The sequence below is a fragment of the Helianthus annuus genome, chromosome 2 (assembly GCF_002127325.2).
Source record: "Helianthus annuus cultivar XRQ/B chromosome 2, HanXRQr2.0-SUNRISE, whole genome shotgun sequence".
NCBI lineage: Eukaryota > Viridiplantae > Streptophyta > Magnoliopsida > Asterales > Asteraceae > Helianthus > Helianthus annuus.
In genome coordinates, this window is record NC_035434.2 from 53,604,006 (window position 1) to 53,628,038 (window position 24,033).

At 39.3% G+C, this 24,033-nt stretch overlaps 1 protein-coding gene across 1 annotated transcript; it reads left to right on the forward strand.

Annotated features, from left to right (window-relative positions):
• The first annotated feature begins 11,564 nt into the window (after positions 1-11,564).
• On the forward strand, positions 11,565-12,437 carry LOC110891896 (basic salivary proline-rich protein 2-like). The gene is made up of 2 exons (XM_035981003.1): positions 11,565-12,085; positions 12,146-12,437. Exons 1-2 carry the CDS (start codon positions 11,565-11,567, stop codon positions 12,435-12,437), a joined length of 813 nt encoding a protein of 270 aa, XP_035836896.1.
• The last annotated feature ends 11,596 nt before the right edge of the window (positions 12,438-24,033 follow it).

Consider the following 24,033-nt stretch of genomic DNA (forward strand, 5'->3'; position numbering starts at 1 on the left):
GGTAGTGCTGTATATTTAGGTAGAGATGGTAAGTTATATGATTCGATATTGGCCACAAACAAAGTTATAGCAAGTAGATCATCCGATGAGCTTAGTAATAATTACCAAAAACAAATTCGTGTACTGATATATTGAGATCTACGTCTACCGGTGATTCACTGATTAAGAAAAGAATCTCTATGAGGAAGCGTTTCTTAAAGTTCAAAGAACGGGCCATCACTCTTAAGTTTAAAGCATTTCAGTATTCCTGGAAGGAATCTCTCCGCTTGCTCTCCGTAAGATCCGGTGCAAAGTCGCAGAAGAAGTTTGAATCGATCTCTCGCTTGGGATATATCGATTCTCAAAAGCACCGTATATCTAACCATTCTCGTTCATCTACTCCTGGTAAGAGATATACCAATTTCAGGTTATTATAATAATAAGTTTTGCAAGTTCTAAAATTTTACTTTCTTTTAAGTGGATGTTTGAGTCTGGTTCCAATAAAAGAGGTAGTTGAGTATGTGAACAAGATGCTTTTAGATTCACGTGTCAAGACCTGCAGGAACATACAGAAGATGCCGACATTTATATTAGACAAGAGGGAACGAATGGGCTCTAGGTTTATTTCGGATAATGGATTAGTGGAGGACCCTATTGATGTTGAAAAGCAAAGGGCCGTTGTCAATCTATGGACCGAAGAAGATAGACAAATGTTCTTAGATAATTATGCTTTGTTTGGCAAAAACTTCAAAAAGATTGCATCTTTTTTTCAACACAAAACAGTTGCTGAATGTGTTGAGTTCTATTACAAGAATCACAAGTCTGAGAGTTTCCAAAAAACAAAGAAGAATTCAAAATTTTGCGAAAAGAAAGTCGTGTGATGTTAATACCAACAGTACGTATTTGGTGACTCATGGGAAAAGACCAAATCGGGAAACGGGGGCCACTTCTCTCGACATGCTCGGTGCTGCTTCAGCAATGGTTGCTAATGTGAATGAACGGTCGAATGATTTTACTATCTATTGTAACGAGCAGGAAACCGTTGCAGCCGATGTGTTGGCTGGGATTTGCGGGTCGATATCATCAGAAGCTTTGGGTTCTTGCATTACCAGTTCAGTTGACCACCCGAAATTGGGTCGTTCTTCGCTAAACGATGTTGATGAGGAGACTTGTTCGGATGACAGTTGTGGGGAAGATACGAATGTTGGAGTTGAACCTATGGCATCATCCTAATTTGTTATCAATTATGTATTACATGTAATTATTTGTGATTTTATTATTACCCACTTAACATAATGTAATTTTTATTACTACCCATTTAACTTACAATATTAATATTAATGCCTAACTTACAATATGCACATGTGCATACATATCGACCAGTTGTATCTAACAGTTGAATCATCTTGTTTATTAATATACCATTGTTTATTATTATACATGTTACTAATATTAATATAAAACCGTTTGTTATGCCTTATATATAACTATATCCATTTGTAATACATTACATACTACATTGTACGTTATATAACTTTATGCACATGTGCATACCCATCATTTAATTTATTAACCAACATAATATAACATATTTTAACAATCGTGCACATCTATAACACATTATATATTACTAACACACATTTAATCATTACTAACATTTATTACCAACCATCTTGTTAGTTTAACCATTTTAATGCACATGTGTATAAACGACAACAACCAATACGAACTCCAAACATCCAAACATCGATTACTATATCAGCTAAAATACCAACTAATTACGATATCAACTACTATACCAGTTGTTGTCAACCAAAAGTATTAGTGTCATAATAGACCACTTCCAACCACATTTAACCAAAACTATAAACGACATCATAACAAAGTACCATCTGACGTGTTAAAACAAACAAAACAAAACAAAAAGTACTTGTTTCATTAACATAAATCACCAACAAAACAGAAATACTATATGTTCCTAAAGTTAATAACCTGTTGTGTTAACTCATACCCTCAAACTTATCCTCATTCTTCCATTTATCAAGCATATTCCAACATTTTTCTTGTTTCATCGCCTCTTTGTTTATCGTTTTCCGCATTTTTTCATCTCTCAAACCACGTGTTTTCTCTTTTGCAAGTTCCATAACAGTTTCCTTGTACATGTTTGCATCTGATAATAACAGTTTTGTTGATATCTTCATCCTCAAGTTTTTCAGCTGCATGTCTTGAATATCTTTCCGCGTACTAAAACCGCTTTCAAACTTGACATCGCTCCATTTGTACATCTCCATGTGTTGAAATTTTCTTTTCCAACTTTCTTTCCATTGCAATTCTGCAATGAACATGTGCATATACGTTAAATACCTTAATAATCTAGTATGACAAATTATGCGCATGCGCATAGTAACATGTTTTGTCATATTATGCACATGTGCATATATGTATATATCACACCACACTATCTTGTTACCACATTCTAACATAAAATAATCAAATATTATAACCTTTTTGTTTACCATGCATATACTTTTCCGTTGTGACTGCGTCTTACAGTGATGACCCTTCGTCCCTCGACTTTAATACAAATATAACTTTTTTTCATTTTCTTTTCCAACTTTCTTTCCATTGCAATTCTGCAATGAACATGTGCATATACGTTAAATACCCTAAAAAAATCTAGTATGACAAATTATGCGCATGCGCATATTAACATGTTTTGTCAGTTATGCACATGTGCATATATGTATATATCACACCACAATATCTTGTTACCACATTCTAACATAAAATAATCAAATATTCTAACCTTTTTGTTTACCATGCATATACTTTTCCGTTATGCATATACTTTTCCGTTGTGACTGCGTCTTACAATGATGACCCTTCGTCCCTCGACTCTAATACAAATATAACTTTTTTTCATTTTCTTTTCCAACTTTCTTTCTATTGCAATTCTGCAATGAACATGTGCATATACGTTAAATACCCTAAAATAATCTAGTATGACAAATTATGCGCATGCGCATAGTAACATGTTTTTGTCAGTTTATGCACATGTGCATATATGTATATATCACACCACAATATCTTGTTACCACATTCTAACATGAAATAATCAAATATTCTAACCTTTTTGTTTACCATGCATATACTTTTCCATTATGCATATACTTTTCCGTTATGCATATACTTTTCCGTTGTGACTGTGTCTTACAATGATGACCCTTCGTCCCTCGACTTTAATACAAATATAACTTTTTTTCATTTTCTTTTCCAACTTTCTTTCCATTGCAATTCTGCAATGAACATGTGCATATACGTTAAATACCCTAATAATCTAGTATGACAAATTATGCGCATGCGCATAGTAACATGTTTTGTCAGTTTATGCACATGTGCATATATGTATATATCACACCACAATATCTTGTTACCACATTCTAACATAAAATACATTGTGCATATATTCACATGTTACTACAAAATATGCACATGTGCATATTAAATTAATATCACAATCTTTGCACATGTTCATAACTATATATCACACAAACTTACCTTAATAACAATACTAATATTAACAGTAAGTTCTCAATACTTTCTAACCTTTTTGCTTAACAACCGCATGCTCGTCTTCTGTCGCATCAGGCATCCTTTTTGACCCTTCATCTCTCGGCTTCAGTAGAAACGTAACTTTCTTTGTTTTTTTTTCCATTTTACTGCATACAAGGAGAATGTATATTAACACTAACACACGCACATAACTATAACTAAGCAACTATAATTATGCACATGTGCATACACACAACTATTAAACAATTTATCAATATATACACATGTTAACACATTGACCCGACAAAAACAATTTCGGTTACAAATTATAAACATACTTTATCATGTTATGCACATGTGCATTCTAACACGTTATGCACATGTGCATACCAATCAAGCATAGATATGAACCAAAACTATAAGTATAAACATAAGTTATCACATTATGCACATGTGCATTCCAAATCAAACACAAACACATATGCACACTACACGAACAAACAAACACAAACACATATGCACAACATCGGCTGTAATCTACACGAACAAACATTAAAACCTTCAGTCTTTTCAACCAAAATACCCCTGGAACTTTTACCGCAGGACCAAATGAATAACTGATGCGGCCAGCTGTTAACAGCCATACACAAGCCTTTTAAGGCTATATTAAGATCCAGCAACATCATAAATTCAGCACTATGCTTTAGGCTCACACTTTGCAGACGTACAAACAGTAGGTATGTTATCCGGTGCACCATTAACATAATACTCACAACATGCAGCAAACTACCAGCATTAACGATAGATCCTACATGTATGCAGCTGACTAACCCGGAGATCAACAACTCGGGAAGTAAATACGGATCCCAAAAGCACAGACAGTAAACCCAGTAGCCAGTACCTCGGACATACAATAAAGAGTGGATGTAATATAACTATGCACATGTGCATACATACAACAACATTATGCACATGTGCATTCCAAAACAAACACAAACATATAATCGCAACAATATTATGCACATGTGCATTCTAAAACAAACAGAAACACATAATCGTATTTACATGCGGATGTAATATATGTATGCACATGTGCATACATACAACAATATTATGCACATGTGCACTCCAAATCAAAACACAAACACTAACTACACGATGAACCGACCTGCATAAAAAATGTAGAGAAGACGAAAAGAGATTACCTGAATTCTCGCTGGAACACCGATTCAAGTCTCTGACTTCAAGAGCACCTTCAAGTGTCCCATTCTGTATCTAGATCGGTCGATTCAAGTCAATGACGTTGCGGTTGTTCAAGATAACATTCAAGTGTCACATTCTGTATATAGATTGGTCGACGAGAGACACTGGTACCCTCGTCGGAACCCTAGACACACAGTAGTCATGGTCACCACCACCAGACCATCACCACCGCCGACTTATGCCCCGCCGTGGAACCCGTGAACGCCGACTGCCGCTCCACCGTTAAATCCATGAACGGTCGATGAGATACGAACGGACCCGTGAAATTTGTGGGATCGACCGTTGTTTACTGCCGTGAGAACCACCGTACACTCTTGTGCGCCGCCTGTATGCCGCCGTGAACAGCCGTGATCCCTCAATGTGTCGCTGCTGATGATGCAGATTCTGGTTTGGGAATGAATGAATTGAACTTGAGAAACCCTAAAACAGGGGACGTGTCTTATGTTAAAGTTCAATATAATTACAATATATGCCACCGTGTGTTTTTTTTTTGTTATAATTCAATATATTTACAATTTTGCCATGTGTTCACATTGGTTCTCGCGGTTCTCGCAATAAAGGCGGTTCTCGCATGAACCTTACCCTATATATATATATATATATATATATATATATATATATATATATATATATATATATAGGTAAAGGGTACTGTACAAATTCCCTTATCGTACATTACGTACGTTATAATCTCAGCCGTTAGATCATCTTCCCGCAATGAAAATCGCATGTTGTTTTTTTTTTTTTTGTAATAATTTCGCATGTGATAATTTTGATGAAATAGCAGGTTGTTTTTTGTAACAATTTCGCATGTGGTAATTCAATTTCGCATGTGATAATTTTGATGAAATAGCAGGTTGTTTTTTTGTAACAATTTCGCATGTGATAATTCAATTTCGCATGTGATAATTTTGATAAAATAGCATGTTGTTTTTTGTAACAATTTCGCATGTGGTAATTTTGATGAAATCGCATGTTAAATAACCAACATGCGAAATTGTTACAAAAAAACATGCGATTTTCAATGCGGGAATATGATCTGACGGCTTAGATTGTAGCGTACGTAATGTACGATAAGCGCATTTGTACGATAACCAACCCCTATATATATATATATATATATATAGGATTAGGTTCAAGAGTGAACACTAGTGTAGCTTGCGAACTGAGTAAACTAATCCTGGCCATACACGTGTGTAGATCAATGGCCATGATTTGATGTTGAAATACACTAGTGTATTTTACGATTTGATGATAAGATCCTGGCCACACACGTGTGTAGATAAATGGTCAGGATTTGTTCACTCAGTTCGCAAATACACTAGTGTTCACTTTAAAACCCCACTATATATATATATATATATATATATATAGGGGAAGGTTCATTTGAGAAGAAAATTAAATTGAGAAGAAAGAGAACAAAGGGTACAATTGTAAAACATTAAATAGTTTTCTCAGATCTCATTTATTATTCTTTTTGACTAATTAATTAGTCATAAAGATTATCATCTTTCACACTAAATTTTTTGCCTAAATACATCAAAATTTATCATACATGTTTTTTAATTTATCCTACACATATTGAAATTCATCCTACAAAACTCATAATTCATCCTACACACCTCATAATTTATCCTACACCTTGAATTAATTTTTTTCTTCTTTGAAAAGATATTATTTTTGAAAATAAGTTACAAATTTAATTTAGTTAGCTATCGAGTAACAATTAATGATCTATCTAATTTTTACCAATATACCCTTACACCCATATTAAATACAAAAATTAAATGAAGTAAAATAAAGCATTCTTATTGGTTGAAGTTTGTTTTTTTAATTTATTCTTACAAAAAATTTCTTCTCATTTGAACCCTCCACTATATATATATAGGGTTTAGTTCATTTCAGAACACTAAATATTACTGAACTTTCAGAATCACTAATAAACAATTATTTTATTTATATATTTTTATATTGAATATTATTTAAGGATATATTATATGTACGTATTTATATGATTACATATATGAAAAACCAGATTGTTTATGTGTAATAACTAATTTACATATGTGTAAAGGAACTAGTTTACATATGTGTAAGTGAATCAATTCACATATATGTAATTATAAAATTACATATGAAAAAATAATAAAACTACTCTTAACACGTATGGAGTCATAATAAATGATAAAAAGAGTAAACTGCCATTTTGGCCCCTGAGGTTTGGTCACTTTTGCCACTTTAGTCCAAAACTCAAACCTTTTGCATCTGGGTCCCTGTGGTTTCAGTTTTATTTTTAGTCCAAAAATGAAATCAGGCCATATTTGTCTTAAAATCCTGCAATTTTGACCTTTTCCTCAGGGGCAAATCAGGTCATATTTGTCTTATAAAATCTGGTATTTATTTATAATTTTTTTTACCATTTTGCCCCTGAGGAAAAGGACAAAATAACAGGATTTTATAAGACAAATATGACCTGATTTCATTTTTGGACCAAAAGGGCAATAAAATGATACCACAAGGACCCAGACGCAAAAAGTTTGAGTTTTGGACTAAAGTGGCAAAAGTAACCAAACCTCAGGGACCAAAATGGCAGTTTACTCTGATAAAAAAATAACCTTAAACAATGTTAACTATAAAAAGATATTGGTCGAATGATTGTTTATTAGGAGTTCTGTAAGTTCTGCAATTATTTAGAGTTCTGAAATATATATATATATATATATATATATATATATATATATATATATATATATATATATATATATATATATATAGGTAGATGATCCAGTAAAAAAGGCCTAAAATGTGAGAAGGGTAAGAAAGAATCTCAGCCATTAAATCTTTTGATCTAATGGTTGAGATCAATAGGGACCAAACTGTAAAATATTTTCATTAATTTGGACTGATTTGAAATATCTATGGGCAATATACTCTTTTAAACCCACTAGAAATTAGGTAATGCACATGTAACTTCCCCCGTCTTTTTTAAACGTCAATAACTTTTTATACGTAACTTTTTTTTTTTAAAAATTACATGTAACACCTCGGAAATTTACGTCCAATAATGCATTGACACGTGGCATAGACTTTGGATATGTGAAAACATACTTTAGAGGGACTAAAGTTGACAAACAGTGAAATTATGGAATATAAGGGTCCAAAGTGTCAACAATGGATAAATAGGCTCTACAATAACCCTACATGGTGTTTATAACCCTAAACGGATAAATCATGGATCATACAAAGCGGAAAATGGAAGAAAGTGAGGAATTGCAAACTACAGGGGCCAATTGTGTCAACATGTTGAATGTATACCTCTGAGTGATCTTTTGGCAAACCCGAAGCTTTGTAATGATAAAATATACTCACTAGAATATGTGGTAAAAATTTCATGAAGTTTCGTTATCGTATGAGAAAGTTATGATCAAAACCGTACGCGAAGGGTTAAATGCGTCAACGTTGAAATTCGTGACTTTTCGGGTGAGCGCAAAGTTAACCGAGGACTTTACCATGTTTGTAAATGTCCCAAGGTCCATAAAAATCAAGTTTGAGGGTCTAATGAGCAAGATTGATAGCCAAAACCACGTAACCAAGGACCAAGGACCAAAACTTCAACATTAAAAGAGATTTGTGGATCAGATGGGGCTAGGCGTCACACCTAGGGCCCTAGGCGTGACGCGAGGCCTGCCCAGCGACAGAAATCGGGTTATTTGCAGTTAAGGGTCTGATTCCGAGTTGTAACCAGCTGTTGTCCACTCCAAAGCCTCACCAATCAACTTACATGCATTTAGGGGCACATGTAACCATCTTGCAACATCCCTAGGCTATTGTGGCAGCTCCTAATGAGATCAAAGTTCCATAAAAGGGGTCTTGTAGTTGTGAACATTCAAGACTTGCATTCTCAAAAATTCACAAGAGCAATTCTGGAGCTCTCTGGTCATCATCAAGGGTTCATAGGGCTTCCCTCTTGTCATTAGGACTCTTGTAAGTGTTCATACCCTTCTCTAATTCGTTCTAGCTTAGTTATTCAACCGAAAGTTAATCCGTCGTAAATTTAGTTTGACTTTTCGATTAAACGAAAATGGCTCAGTCATTTCTCGAATTGAAAGTACCTACAAGTTGGTATTTATATAGGTAACAAACCCTCAAAAGGGTATTTTCAGATTCTCACTCTAAGCATGATGATTGTCGAGTCAAAGCTTTTCTTAAAAAGTCAACAGAATGTGTTTTTGCAAAATTTAGCATAAATAGTAATGTAGGTCACATGCAACCTGTTTGATCATCAAAATAACTTTGAAATTAATGTAAGAACAGGTTTCATCATGATCAACTCGACAATTTTCAGTTTAAACCCGGATCGGAACCGAAAGTCTTATAAAATTACTTATTCTTTGACTCTCGATTCGGATCCGTGCATGCATGTTTGAGATCTGCCTTAGAGCTTATTTTGGACCGTTTTTATATATGTACAACTCTCTGAGATTTTACAACTTGGTTCAGCACTTGTCCGATTCATATGCATGTTACCGGTTTATGCTTAAATATGACTATTTTGCCTTTTTTGCTATAAAACGTGATTTTTGAAAAAGTGAAAGAGTAGAAACCTTTGTTACTGATTTATAAACTTGCACTTAAAATTTGATATCAGTTTGAGGTCTAGATTTAGTGTTATGCTCATTATCGTAATTTGAAAGCTTTATGTTAAGTAAACGGCGTAATTAGTATATAACCTATTTAAACCCACATTTTGATACCAAACTTTTTACCAACTAATGTTATATAATATTATGGGATTTTTAAAGATTTTTATTTAATTTTTGGCTGATCGTATCATAGGTCTCTAAGTTTAATTCGGTTAATACCGGTTTTGCCCTTTTCGGCCATAAAATGAGTTCTACAAATCCTTTTGACCCCAAACCTTTTTCTACTGATTTTATTTAGTAAATAAAATATTTTGAGCCTTCTGGAACTATAAAGATCTCAGATTTCTTTTAAAAACCCGGAAACGGCTCCAAATCGTCTTTTTAAGCATTTTTAACGCATAGTATGTACTATAACCATATTAAACGTATAAGGTTAATACCTACTGATGTTTTTAGCATATTTTATATAATGACAGTAAGCACAAGTTTTTGAACTCAGGTTTCCAGTTTTGACCGTTTAAGCCCTTGTGAAATTACCAAAATACCCCTAAGGGGCATAGTTTTGTTTTAAATGATAAGTTTCACATACGGGTCATAACCTACTGTTATAACATGTTAAATTAAGTGTATTTACTGTATAAATCAGACCTGTAACTCAGATTACAAATTTAACTCTTTTATAATCTATTAAATGACCAAAATGCCCTTATAAGGCATAAGTTGAGTCTAAATTCATTCGGGGCATAATAGAACATAACTTGCTGATATTATGACATATTTAGAAGCATATTATCTCAGGGAACTTGCATATGACTCTTGCGGCTACCCGTAACGCTCTTTTAGCGTTTGGTTCGGTTTATGTAACTAGTTTGCATAAATTGACCAAAACGGGTCAAACGTTATCATTTTTGTCTCAAAATCCAGAATGTATTTAGCATACCCATATTATACAAGTATCCAAACTTGTCGGGTCTAAATCATGTTCTATCCGGTCTTCGCTTAATCGTGCGTTTGAACCGTATCGTCCTTAAAACTAACCGGTCTAAGCTTAGGGGTAAATAGAGACCCGTTAGAAATCTAATAGGTTATTATAAACCTTTGTTCCAGAATAGAAGAACCAGTAAAAGCTACCTTCACTTGCTAGTTATGATTTATACTTATCAAGGTAAATACTTTTAACTTATTTTCCCTATACGGGCTTGGGTTACGATATATAGAATACCGCTTGATCGAGCATCAAATCTTACACCTTTAGGTGGTTAATTGAATAATTTGATCGGCTCGTTTAAACAGTCTTGTTTACTTTAAGCCTTTGGGGGGTTAATGACCATGTCCCGGATATCCTTGGCATCATCTTACGAGATGGCCACGACCAGAGCACGAGGTGTAGGCGTACACCTGTCAGTGTATAACTCATTATTGTGGTGTGTCTATTGATCTTTAACCCGGACAAGATCCGGGCTACTGAACGCACAAGTAACATGTAATTCGTTCACAAGATTATAATAAATAATTATCCCAAGTTATAAAAATGTTTTGTGCCTTGAGCATTTAAATCAATTTTCAACTTTTTCAAAATGAGTCAGTTAATTTGTATTTACCAGTGTAAACTGACGTATTTTTCCCAAAAGGTTAAGTGCAGGTACCTTACGTAATAGGCTGGCTGTCTTCTAGAGCGTCCACAATAAGTCTCGCAAGCTTGGATGACAATAAATCTGTCGAACAATATCTTATTTTATTTTGATCCGCCTGTGGATCCGTTTCAACTATTAGTGATATTTAATATTACACTCTATTAATGTTGAAATGAATCTATCTTTGCTTCCGATGTGCATTTATATATTGTGTTGTTTGTCTATGATGATGCCAACTACGTCACTATACTCCCCACCGGGCCCACCGGTGACACGTGGAAATTAGGGGTGTGACAGGCTGGTATCAGAGCCAACGCTGAGTGAATTAAACACTAGCCTTCTGTGTTTAATCTCAGTTACACAATTGCACATTCCTCGATTCTCGAGTCTAGACAAAGAACTTAGGAAATATTCAAAATTTATTTTATTTTCTAACTTTGTCTTAAATATAATTTGTTGTGCCACTTGTTTGATTTTTGACAGGTTCACAAAAATGCCGCCACGTATAAGAGGAAGAGGAAGGGGACAAGGAGCATATGCAACCTCGCACGACCATGAAGCCGGACCTTCGCACAGGCGAACACCTTCAGGCTCCCATAACGCAGATGCTCGAAATCTTTGGAGGTCTATTGCTGAACCCGCAAGGCACTCAGCTTCACTGAGTACCTCACCTTCTATCCCACATTCCTTCGGGCCTCAATCAGAAAATGAGCCCCACAACTCTCACCAGTCCTATATTCCTCTCCAAGGACACCAATCACCCTTTGACAACCCATCACCTGTTTTCCAAGGCCTATACAACCCTGCTGAATACCTTGATGTGCCTATGGGTTTTAACCCACTTGGACCAGAAGACCATTTTCCTGGTGGCAATGCGATGGATGTCGATGAAGATACCGATCCCTCAATGCCACCATCTGGAACTCCGAACCACCCTATCGAGATTTCTGATGGGTCACCTTTTGTGGGATCACCATACAATGGTCCCGACAGCTTTGAGGAGAGATTCAAGCAGTATGACTGGGTATTTACCCCTAGTTACCATAACTCTCCCCTGCACCAGCCGCATCACAGCTCTCCCTTGCACTCCCAGCAGCAGCCTCAGCAGCAGCAGAATCCTTCTGAGGATTCCCGATTTGTCGTGGTCACTCCACCGCCGCCACCACCTCCGGTTCTGCCTCCCCCGCCTCCAAGGCGAAGAGGAAGGAACGCACGGATTTCCGCACGAGGAGGAGTACGCATCGGCACCCCTCCACATTCAGGTAGCAGCCGATACTCGCCACTTCACGAAGAACCAGAAATGGGAGAATCTTCACATCCCATCTCAGAAGTAACTTCTGCGCCAATCGCGCCACCACCACCATAGAATTTTGGAGACCCAATCCCTGCTTACACTAGCGCGGCAGCGTACAATCCCTTTGAGCCGACGTACCCCATAGGTTATGACTATACAGGGGATCCCTACTGGATAGCTTCGAACTACAACTCTCTCCATCCGGAAGGTCCTTTTGGAGGTACCTGGGCTACGGGACAATCGACTTATGGATACCCCTCGCATGGATATCAGCAGCCGCAGCCTCCTCAACCACCGCAATATCCACTACCACCGCAGGCACCAATGATGTCGCCGCCTCAAGTTCAAGAAATCCTTCAAGGGATAAATGATGTGCGACGAGAGATGCGACATGAATTGCGGGAAGATCGTCGGCATAATCGTGGGATGTTTAAGAAAATGGTGGATTTAATCAAGGGAAAAAGCAAGAAGGATTATTAAATCCTTTGATTGCTACTTTATCATGTCCCTGCGAGGACATTTATTTCTGTACTCTGCCCCTGCGTGGGTATATTTTCCTTTCTGTACTCTGCCTCTGCGTGGGCATATTTTCCCTTCCTGTTCTACCCCTGCGTGGGTATGTTTGTTTCTGTTTGACCCCTGCGTGGGTTTGTTTGTTAGTTTAGCTCCTGCGTGGGCATGTTATTTGTGTAAAAGTCCCGTTTAGGGCAAACTTGTGCTAGTTAATTTTATTTGAAATAGTTAATTTAAGTTTTTCATTTTTAAAATTATATGCATGAATATAATATACAAATAAATGGCGATTATTATTTTAATTTACCATTTTAATAATAAGAATCTTAAAAAGCTTAAACCTAGCTTGAGTGTTATATTAAAATACCTGGCCAATATGGTAGAACCTGTTTAAAAAGATTCAAATCTCTGTTAACATCTGTAAACATGTTAACATTCTTGGCTAGCGTGATCCGCAAAATCACACATGTCACTCTTTTTAATAAGTTATCCAAATTTGTATTATGTATATATCTGATTGTGACTTGATGCCTACGGGTTATAACTAATGTCATATAAAACAAAAAAAGGCAGCCGTGGTTTATAAACTCCCTGCCAAGCAAAGGATTTATTTGTTTTAATTATTCAATTTTAATCCCATAAAATCTAAATTCAAAATTTAGAAATTTGTCCAAGTGACTAGGCCTATTGTGCCAATGTATATATTTCATTCTAGGGTAAAGTTGCTAATAAAAAGTCCTGAATGAAATTAATTAATAAATTAACTAATATGGCTCTTATTTACCATGGTTAATAAATCGTCAAGAACGATAATGCTGTTAGGCTTCTAAATAGACCTTGTCCTTACTTTTATGTAGCTCCTAAAGCTACATGGCTAAGTCTGAAGAAATAAACAGCCATTCAATGGAAAACCCAGATAACACTAAAATACATGTAACTGGTGCGGAGCTACAAGCATTAGTGGAAAATGCTGTTACCAAGGCCATTGAAAGGCAATTTAGGGAATCAAGCGGGACCCGAAGTAGGACCCGATCCGCGCAACATTCCAAACCCAAGGATCATTCGGAGGCTCATAGCAAACCATCCTCCAAGAAAGATGTATCTAAGAAGGATGAGCTCAAGAAGGATGATGAGCGACATTCATCTAACCAGCACAATATCCCGTCAAGGAAGGTTGAGCATAAACCAGAACCGCGTGGTAAGTCATGTACATACAAATACTTCGTCTCATGTAAACCCCGGGATTTTACTGGGGAGAAGGGAGCGATTGACTGCATGACCTGGTTGGACGAAATGGATACGGTTGTAGACATCAGCGGTTGTGCTGAAAGGGATGTAGTAAAATATGTATCCCAATCGTTCAACGGAGAAGCATTGGCATGGTGGAAGTCTCTCATGCAAGCTACTGGGAAGATCCCACTCTACAACTTGTCATGGGATCAGTTCGTTGCTCTTGTCAAGGAGAACTATTGCCCGCAGCATGAAGTGGAAAGAATCGAGTCAGATTTCGTATCATTGGTGATGAAGAATTTACTGTCATGCCTACCTCACCACTTTCAATACCCTATCTAGGTTGGTTCCGTACTTGGTAACCCCAGAACCTAAGAGAATTGATCGCTTCATCGGGGGTTTAGCCCCAGAGATTAAAGCAAGTGTCAAGGCATCAAGGCCTGCAACCTTCAGATCAGCAACTGATCTATCACTATCTCTCACCTCGGACGTAGTCAGATTGAGAGCTCTCAGGAACTCAGAAGAGAATAAGAGAAAGCGTGAGGATGATATGTGACAACCCGTAATTCTGAGGTTAGTATGATTAGATTCCACAACCTTTGACGCGTATCTTGGTATCTAATTATTCTATTTTGCGATCGTACAAGATTCATTTAGTTACATGTGTGTGTGTGTTGGTAATGCTATGTGTGCGAAGTGTGTACTTGAAATCGTTTAATGGGCCTTGTGTACCCGACTATTTAGATCATACTCGTGTATGGGCCAATCAGAATCTTATGGGCCTTAGTTAGTGGGTCGGGTAAGCGAGTCAGGACCCCTCACGACATAGGTCCGCACCATTATCTTGATCCAATTCAATAATATGTTTAGTGAAGGGAACCGGCCCAAATAACTCTTGTTTTGCTAAGTAAGCCAAAGGCCCAAAACCCTTATCTTTATATCCCTTGTGTACGTAACTGATAATGCACACACCAAACCCTACTTCCTTGTTCTAGTGGCGACGACATAGCAGACTCTCCTTTCGGAGTATAGATCATTCGGTTAGTGTTATCACCCTCGATCTTTGTTGCTTATGCGACTGTGATTCTGTTGACTAAGACCTTGTTTATACGCAACATAGGGAATTCGTATAAGAGACGGCAGTACTGAAGCTTACACTCTCCGGTTTGGGTGCATCTTGGTCGACTGAATCATAGGTTATTACCCTTCATTTGTTTGTTACATGTTATACGTGTGCTTGTATGCCAGTCATATGTCGAGTAGGATTAGAAACGAATTAGGGATTACGTGTGGTCATGCATGAACTGTAATGTTAATTATGTGGAGCATATGATTTGATTGCTTAATTGTTATGAACGGAACCGATCCCAACCAAGTATATAGAGCCCTATCGTGGTGACTCATGGTCTCATGGTTATGCCATCTCCCAGACCACATTACTAGACCGCCTTAGGACGTTGTGTCGGGTATTACCGAGAGAAACCTTAATGATTCATGCGCATGAAAGATGCCACTGTTAAATACTTATCATACTTGATGTTATACTGTGGATTAAAAGTGATATGTATTAGTTGATTCAATATGTTGAATAGCGTGATGATAAGATTATATACTGATCAAATTGAGCCCACAATAGTCACTAAATCAAATGAATAGATGCATGTCCACAACTGTAGTATGTTAACGTGTGGTCAGATTAGGGAATGTGTATTGATGCAAAGAGTGTGCTTGACCAGGTTGATTAGCCGTGTATGAGGTGTTGAAAATGGGCCATGAAACTTGGGCCGTCCCACTTAAATAGATAACCGGATGGGGTTGGGTTGTGAGTGACAATCGAGCCCACTAAAGTGTATATACTAACTATGAGAATGTGTGAACTAGATGAGTAAGTGTTAAGTGTTACAAGGACCGGAAATATACTGTTTATGCTTGTGGGAATTATTGTGTGGTTCAATGTGCTGTTTGATTTTAAAGACATTAATGAATTGAATGATCATATGCATTACTTGTTTAACTATTATACGTGACTTGTATGATGATACTTGATGTGGCCTACGTGAAAATGAATTGTGAAACTGATAAACACCAAACACTCTCCTAGGTCGCGAGTATTGAATAAATTAACAAGTCACTTGTCTAAACCGAGCAAACCTAAGGTGAGTTCATTGCTCTTTATCAAGCATGGATCCCAGGGAAGGGATAACGGGTAACGTTCCAAAGAGGAATGCATGTGTAATGGGATGTTGGTTATTGTACTCAGTTTTCTATCATTGTAAGACCACAATATCTACCGGTACGTTGCTTGTAGGGCAACGGGGGTTATTAGTTGATAGCGCTATTAGGTTTGGCACCCTCACGACGTTCGAGGAGAACGGGCGTGAACTAATTACCTTAAAACATGACCAATGCTTTGATAGAGGCATTGGGGTTGGCAATCACATATCATATGGCCATTCGGTAATCGAGTAATAACAACATCGAAACATCAATCATCACAATAACAAACAACCTATCGTCTTGTAAACTGTTTTACTCACAGGATTGGTATCACAACATGGTAACAAACACAAACCTTGAACTCACCAGCGTAGTCTGACACACTTGTTTACATGCTTGTAGGTAATCATTGAAGGAACTTGGGAACTTGCCGTCTGATGCTGCTAGAGTGGTTGTGGTCATGATGAACAATTACATTGATTTGGTTTTGATACATTTACACACTTATACATTTATGCTTCCGCTCATTACTTTGGTTTTGGTTAAATTTACAAACGATACATTATCTTCAATTGGGTATTTTAATACATTATTACTTGTGTTTGATATGATTGGTGGCTCTTTGTTGGATCGTTGCACCTCCAATAGGGACATACCCTAGGTGGTAATTTGGGGGTGTGACAGTTTGGTATCAGAGCCACTGGTTATAGAGAACTCGGTTTCAAAATGTTTTCATAAAACCAGACTATAACCGAATTGATCCAAACGATGACCATGACACTCAGCTTCAGATTGCAAGGTTCGTTCCTCGTTAGTTTACGCATTATATGCCTAGTAAACGTAATTATATTTATAGCATGCACGATACGGCATGGTAGGCATCATGACACATTGATAGTGTAACATAACACTTGCATCTAGTAAATCCTAATCTTGTTGATAGTGCTTATTTTGTGGATTGGGGTGGGAGAAACTTCAAACATAAGTTAAGAAGCATCGAGAGGAGCATGCAAACCGCCTTATTATCATGGGTGCACACATGATAATAACGCGTGGTGCATGCAAATCCCAATGAGGCTTAACGAGTGTAAGAGGGGTTCTTCCCTGTTTGTGTATGAATATGGTAGATAATCGTTCTTAACGTGATAAAACTGAACACTTTCCTCGTTTTCGACTCCTAAACTAGTTCATTTCCATATATATATATAGAAACATGAGTGGACGAGGACACGGACGTGGTGGCATCAACATGACTCAGGCTGAGTTAACAAATCTGATAAACACACGTGTGGCTGAGGCTCTGGCAGCCTACCAAGCTGGTATGAACTGTACCAAATACTTTTAATCCTGTATCGTGTACACAACTCTTACTCCTGTGTTGTATCTTCTTTCACCCAGCGCACCCGAACAACCAGCCTGCCTGTACGTTCAAGATGTTTATGGATTGCAAGCCACAGACCTTCTGCGGGACGGAAGGGGCTGTGGGACTATTGAGGTGGTTCGAGAAAGCTGAGTCAGTGTTCGCTATGTGCAACTGTCCCGTGGGGGACCGCGTGAAGTATGCGACAGGCACGCTTGAGGATGGTGCCTTAACCTGGTGGAATGCCCAGGTTCAGCTGCTGGGTATCGATGCAGCAAACGCTACTACTTGGGATGACTTTAAGGAATTAATGAGGGAGGAGTACTGCCCTCGCGATGAGATACAGAAGCTAGAGAACGAGTATTACGATCTGAAACTGGTGGGATCTGAGGTTGAGGCGTATGTGAAGCGGTCGTATGAGCTGGCTGACTTGTGTCCGAATTTGTCTCGACCTATGTCTCGAAGAATTGAACTATTCATCAAGGGATTACCTCCACGAGTGAAGGGTTTGGTTACTGCTGCAAATCTCAATAACTTAACTCAGATTGTTCGACTGACTCACAAGATTGTTGATCAGGAGGTGGAAAGCAACTCGCTACCACCGCGTATCTCTAAAGCTACTGCTACCACAGCCACTACTCCTACCACTGATAGTAAACGTAAGTGGAGCGATATGGACAAGGCGTCCAACTCGGTTCAGTCCCAAAAGAAGACAGACACTGGCAGTACTCGCAGCTTTAGCCAGTCATCCTCAGCGAATCAAAGTCAGAACTCTTATGTGGGAAAGAAGCCTCAGTGTAGCAAGTGTGGGTTCCATCATTATGGGCAGTGTGCTCGAGTTTGTCGCAGGTGTGACAAGGTAGGCCATGAGGCAAAGGATTGTAGGGCTCCTCAGCCAAAACAGTAGCAGCAGCAGACTCAGCCGAATCAGAGACAGAAGGGGCAGCAATCTCAGCAGGGTCAAGGGTTTAGAAAAGGGTGTTATCATTGTGGGGCTGACGGCCATTTCAAGCGAGACTGTCCACAATTGAAGCAGAATACTGGGGGTAATAGCAACGGAAACAACAATGCTGGAAGCACTGGGGGCAATGTTGCGCGGGGGCGCGGGTTTGTGTTAGGAGCTGGGGAAGCACGGGATAACGGCAACGTGGTTACTGGTACGTTTTCGGTAAACGGTGTATATGCTTCTATTTTGTTCGACTCTGGTGCCGATTGGAGTTATGTGTCTTTGAAGTTTAGTCGTCAACTAGGATTAAGTCCTACACCTCTTGCATCGAAACACGTAGTAGAGATAGCAAACGGTAAAACAATTGAAGCATCGCATGTTCTGGTTGGGTGTAAACTCGATCTTTTGGGTCAGATATTCGACATTGACCTACTCCCCATTACTCTTGGAAGTTTCGACATGGTGATCGGCATGGATTGGCTGTCCAAGAATCGGGCGGAGATTCTTTGTAAGGAGAAGATTGTTCGTGTACCTTTCCTTAACGGGGAAATTTTATCGGTTCAGGGTTACCGCAGTGGGATCCCGGTTAGTATTGTTTCATCAATGAAGGCTCAGGAGTATCTTCGTAAGGGCTATCCTGCTATTCTAGCCCTTGTTACTGATTCTCAGACTGACGAAAGGAAACTCGAAGACCTTCCTATTGTTCGAGAGTTCCCTGATGTTTTTCCTGAAGAACTCCCTGGTTTACCTCCACATCGTCAAGTGGAATTCCAGATTGATCTCCACCCAGGAGCAGCACCGATTGCTCGTGCTCCTTACCGTCTGGCACCAGGGGAGTTGCAGGAATTATCAAATCAACTTCAGGAGCTTTTAGACAGGGGTTTTATCCGACCCAGCTCTTCACCTTGGGGAGCCCCAGTTCTGTTTGTGAAAAAGAAGGACGGGTCTTTTCGCCTGTGTATAGATTACCGTGAACTCAATAAAGCGACAGTCAAGAACCGTTATCCTTTACCACGCATCGATGACCTGTTTGACCAGCTGCAAGGGTCAAGTTTCTACTCCAAAATCGACTTAAGGTCGGGTTATCATCAGGTGCGGGTTAGAGAGGAAGATGTTCCCAAAACGGCATTTCGAACGCGGTACGGTCATTATGAGTTCTTGGTCATGCCATTTGGGTTGACTAACGCACCAGCGGTCTTCATGGATCTCATGAACCGCGTGTGCAAGCCATACCTCGACGACTTCATTATCGTTTTTATCGACGACATTCTAATTTATTCCAAGAACAAGGAGGATCATGCGCGACATCTACGTCTTATCCTAGAGCTCCTGAGGAGGGAGCAGCTGTACGCGAAATTTTCTAAGTGTGAATTCTGGATGCGGGAAGTACATTTTCTGGGTCATATCGTTAATGAGACGGGTATACATGTGGATCCTGCCAAGGTCGATGCTATTAGAAATTGGGCGGCACCAACGAACCCTTCTGAAGTACGACAATTTCTTGGTCTAGCGGGGTATTATCGTCGTTTTATTCGGGATTTTTCGAAGATTGCACAGCCTCTCACATCCTTGACACAAAAGAAAGTGGTGTATTCATGGGGAGCAAAACAGGAGAATGCCTTCCAACAGTTGAAACAGAAATTGTGTAGCGCGCCGATTCTGTCTCTACCAGAGGGTACCGAAGATTTTGAAGTGCACTGTGACGCGTCGATTCAGGGTCTTGGTTGCGTGCTGATGCAGCGCAACAAGTTGATAGCTTATGCCTCTCGACAGTTGAAGGTACACGAGAGAAACTATACGACACATGACCTGGAGTTAGGAGCCGTAGTCTTTGCGTTGAAGATTTGGAGGCATTACCTGTACGGTACCAAGTGTACCATCTATACCGATCACAAGAGCCTTCAGCATATCTTCGACCAGAAAGAATTGAATATGCGTCAGCGTCGTTGGGTGGAGTTGTTCAATGATTACGAGTGTGCCATCAAGTACCACCCGGGTAAAGCTAACGTTGTAGCGGATGCTCTTAGCCGCAAGGAACCAAAGCCGAAGCGTATTCGTGCCCTACAACTTACTATTCACTCTGATTTACCTGCTCGGATTCGTTCAGCTCAGATTGAAGCACTAAAGGAAGAAAATATCGAAGCTGAAGGATTACGAGGTCTACACAAGAAGAAGTTCGAGCAACGGTCTGACGATATCTACTACTTCATGGAATGAATATGGGTTCCTTCATTTGGTGATCTTCGAGAGCTTGTGATGGACGAAGCACACAAGTCACGATATTCTATTCATCCAGGGTCCGATTAGATGTACCAGGACCTCAAGGTTTTGTATTGGTGGCCGAACATGAAAGCTATTATTGCCACCTACGTGGGTAAGTGTTTGACCTGTGCTAGAGTCAAGGCAGAGTACCAGAAACCTTCGGGTCTAATTCAGCAGCCAGAGATACCCATGTGGAAATGGGAATAGATCGCTATGGATTTTGTTACGGGGTTACCTAGAACACAGGCTGGGAACGATACTATATGGGTGATTGTCGACCGTCTCACAAAGTCAGCACACTTCCTAGCGATCAAGGAGACAGATAAGTATTCGCAGCTCGCAGCAGTGTACCTTAAAGAGGTGGTTTCTAGGCACGGGGTGCCGACTTCTATTATTTCTGATCGAGATCCTCGTTTTACTTCGGAGTTATGGCAGGCTATGCATAAGTCGTTCGGCTCACGTCTCGATATGAGCACGGCCTATCACCCACAAACGGATGGTCAGAGTGAACGCACTATTCAGACGCTAGAGGATATGCTGCGGGCATGCGTTATGGATTTTGGGAAAGGATGGGAGAAGCACTTGCCGTTGGTAGAGTTTTCCTACAATAACAGCTACCACACCAGTATCAAAGCGGCACCATTTGAGGCACTGTATGGGAGGAAGTATCGTTCACCTCTCTGCTGGGCTGAGGTGGGTGATACTCAGATCACAGGTCCTGAGATGGTACTCGAAACTTCAGATATGATCGTGAAAATCAGAGAACGTATGGCAGCTGCTCGTGACCGCCAGAAGGCCTATGCGGACAAGCGTGCCAAAGAGGTAGTGTTTGAAGTGAATGACCGAGTCATGCTGAAAGTCTCACCGTGGAAAGGGGTTGTACGCTTTGGGAAACGTGGCAAGCTGAACCCACGTTATGTTGGGCCGTTTAAGGTTCTGGAGCGTATCGGTAAGGTGGCTTATAGGTTGGAGCAGGGGCGGACCCACATTGGTGCCACCGGGGTCCCCGGACCCCAATCTTTTTAAAAAAAATAGTAGATTCGGTATATTAAATTGTATATGGACCCCATAAATACAATTAGGTGGACACCATAGAAATAAAAAGAAAGCTGGTGTAGTGGTAAATCTTCCTCTTTTCCACCAAGAGGTCATGGGTTCAATCCTTGATAAGCCCATTTTTCTTATTTTTTTTAAAATCTAGTTCAAACCTCACTTTAACTCGACCCGAACGAGGACCGACCCGAAAATGGACCCCATTGAAATAAAATCCTGGGTCCGCCACTGGGTTGGAGTTACCTACTGAGTTAGGTAATGTTCACGACGTATTTCATGTATCACAGTTAAAGAAGTGTTATGCTGACGACCCATTAGCGGTACCTTTTCAAGAGTTAAAGATCGACGACAAGCTACAGTTTGTTGAAGAACCCATCGAGATCATGGACCGTGAGGTCAAAGTGCGTAAACACAGTCGTATTCCCATCGTTAGGGTTCGTTGGAACTCAAGACGTGGACCGGAGTTCACGTGGGAGCGCGAGGATCAGATGAAACTAAAGTACCCTCACCTCTTTCCCAAAGACAAAGCAGAGTCAAGCAAAACTGGTGAATCTCGGGGCGAGATTCCTCTTCAAGTTGGGGATGATGTCACAACTGAGCAGAACCTGCAACAATCTTGATCACCCCACCTCACTCCTCAGCGGCTGCTTGTCAAATTTCGGGACGAAATCTCCTTCAAGTTGGGGATGATGTGACAACCCGTAATTCTGAGGTTAGTATGACTTAGATTCCACAACCTTTGACGCGTATCTTGGTATCTAATTATTCTATTTTGCGATCGTACAAGATTCATTTAGTTACATGTGTGTGTGTTGGTAATGCTATGTGTGCGAAGTGTGTACTTGAAATCGTTTAATGGGCCTTGTGTACCCGACTATTTAGATCATACTCGTGTATGGGCCAATCGGAATCTTATGGGCCTTAGTTAGTGGGTCGGGTAAGCGAGTCAGGACCCCTCACGACATAGGTCCGCACCATTATCTTGATCCAATTCAATAATATGTTTAGTGAAGGGAACCGGCCCAAATAACTCTTGTTTTGCTAAGTAAGCCACCGGCCCAAAACCCTTATCTTTATATCCCTTGTGTACGTAACTGATAATGCACACACCAAACCCTACTTCCTTGTTCTGAGTGGCGACGACATAGCAGACTCTCCTTTCGGAGTATAGATCATTCGGTTAGTGTTATCACCCTCGATCTTTGTTGCTTATGCGACTGTGATTCTGTTGACTAAGACCTTGTTTATACGCAACATAGGGAATTCGTATAAGAGATGGCAGTACTGAAGCTTACACTCTCCGGTTTGGGTGCATCTTGGTCGACTGAATCATAGGTTATTACCCTTCATTTGTTTGTTACATGTTATACGTGTGCTTATATGCCAGTCATATGTCGAGTAGGATTAGAAACGAATTAGGGATTACGTGTGGTCATGCATGAACTGTAATGTTAATTGTGTGGAGCATATGATTTGATTGCTTAATTGTTATGAACGGAACCGATCCCAACCAAGTATATAGAGCCCTATCGTGGTGACTCATGGTCTCATGGTTATGCCATCTCCCAGACCACATTACTAGACCGCCTTAGGACGTTGTGTCGGGTATTACCGAGTGAAACCTTAATGATTCATGCGCATGAAAGATGCCACTGTTAAATACTTATCATACTTGATGTTATATTGTGGATTAAAAGTGATATGAATTAGTTGATGCAATATGTTGAATAGCGTGATGATAAGATTATATACTGATCAAATTGAGCCCACAATAGTCACTAAATCAAATGAATAGATGCATGTCCACAACTGTAGTATGTTAACGTGTGGTCAGATTAGGGAATGTGTATTGATGCAAAGAGTGTGCTTGACCAGGTTGATTAGCCGTGTATGAGGTGTTGAAAATGGGCCATGAAACTTGGGCCGTCCCACTTAAATAGATAACCGGATGGGGTTGGGTTGTGAGTGACAATCGAGCCCACTAAAGTGTATATACTAACTATGAGAATGTGTGAACTAGATGAGTAAGTGTTAAGTGTTACAAGGACCGGAAATATACTGTTTATGCTTGTGGGAATTATTGTGTG

Bases quoted from the DNA above. Each gene is read 5' to 3' on its own strand.
- LOC110891896 (XM_035981003.1), top strand. From the start codon at position 11,565: ATGCCGCCACGTATAAGAGGAAGAGGAAGGGGACAAGGAGCATATGCA. The intron at 12,086-12,145 runs GTATGACTGGGT...GCCGCATCACAG, and splicing joins TTTGAGGAGAGATTCAAGCA to CTCTCCCTTGCACTCCCAGC.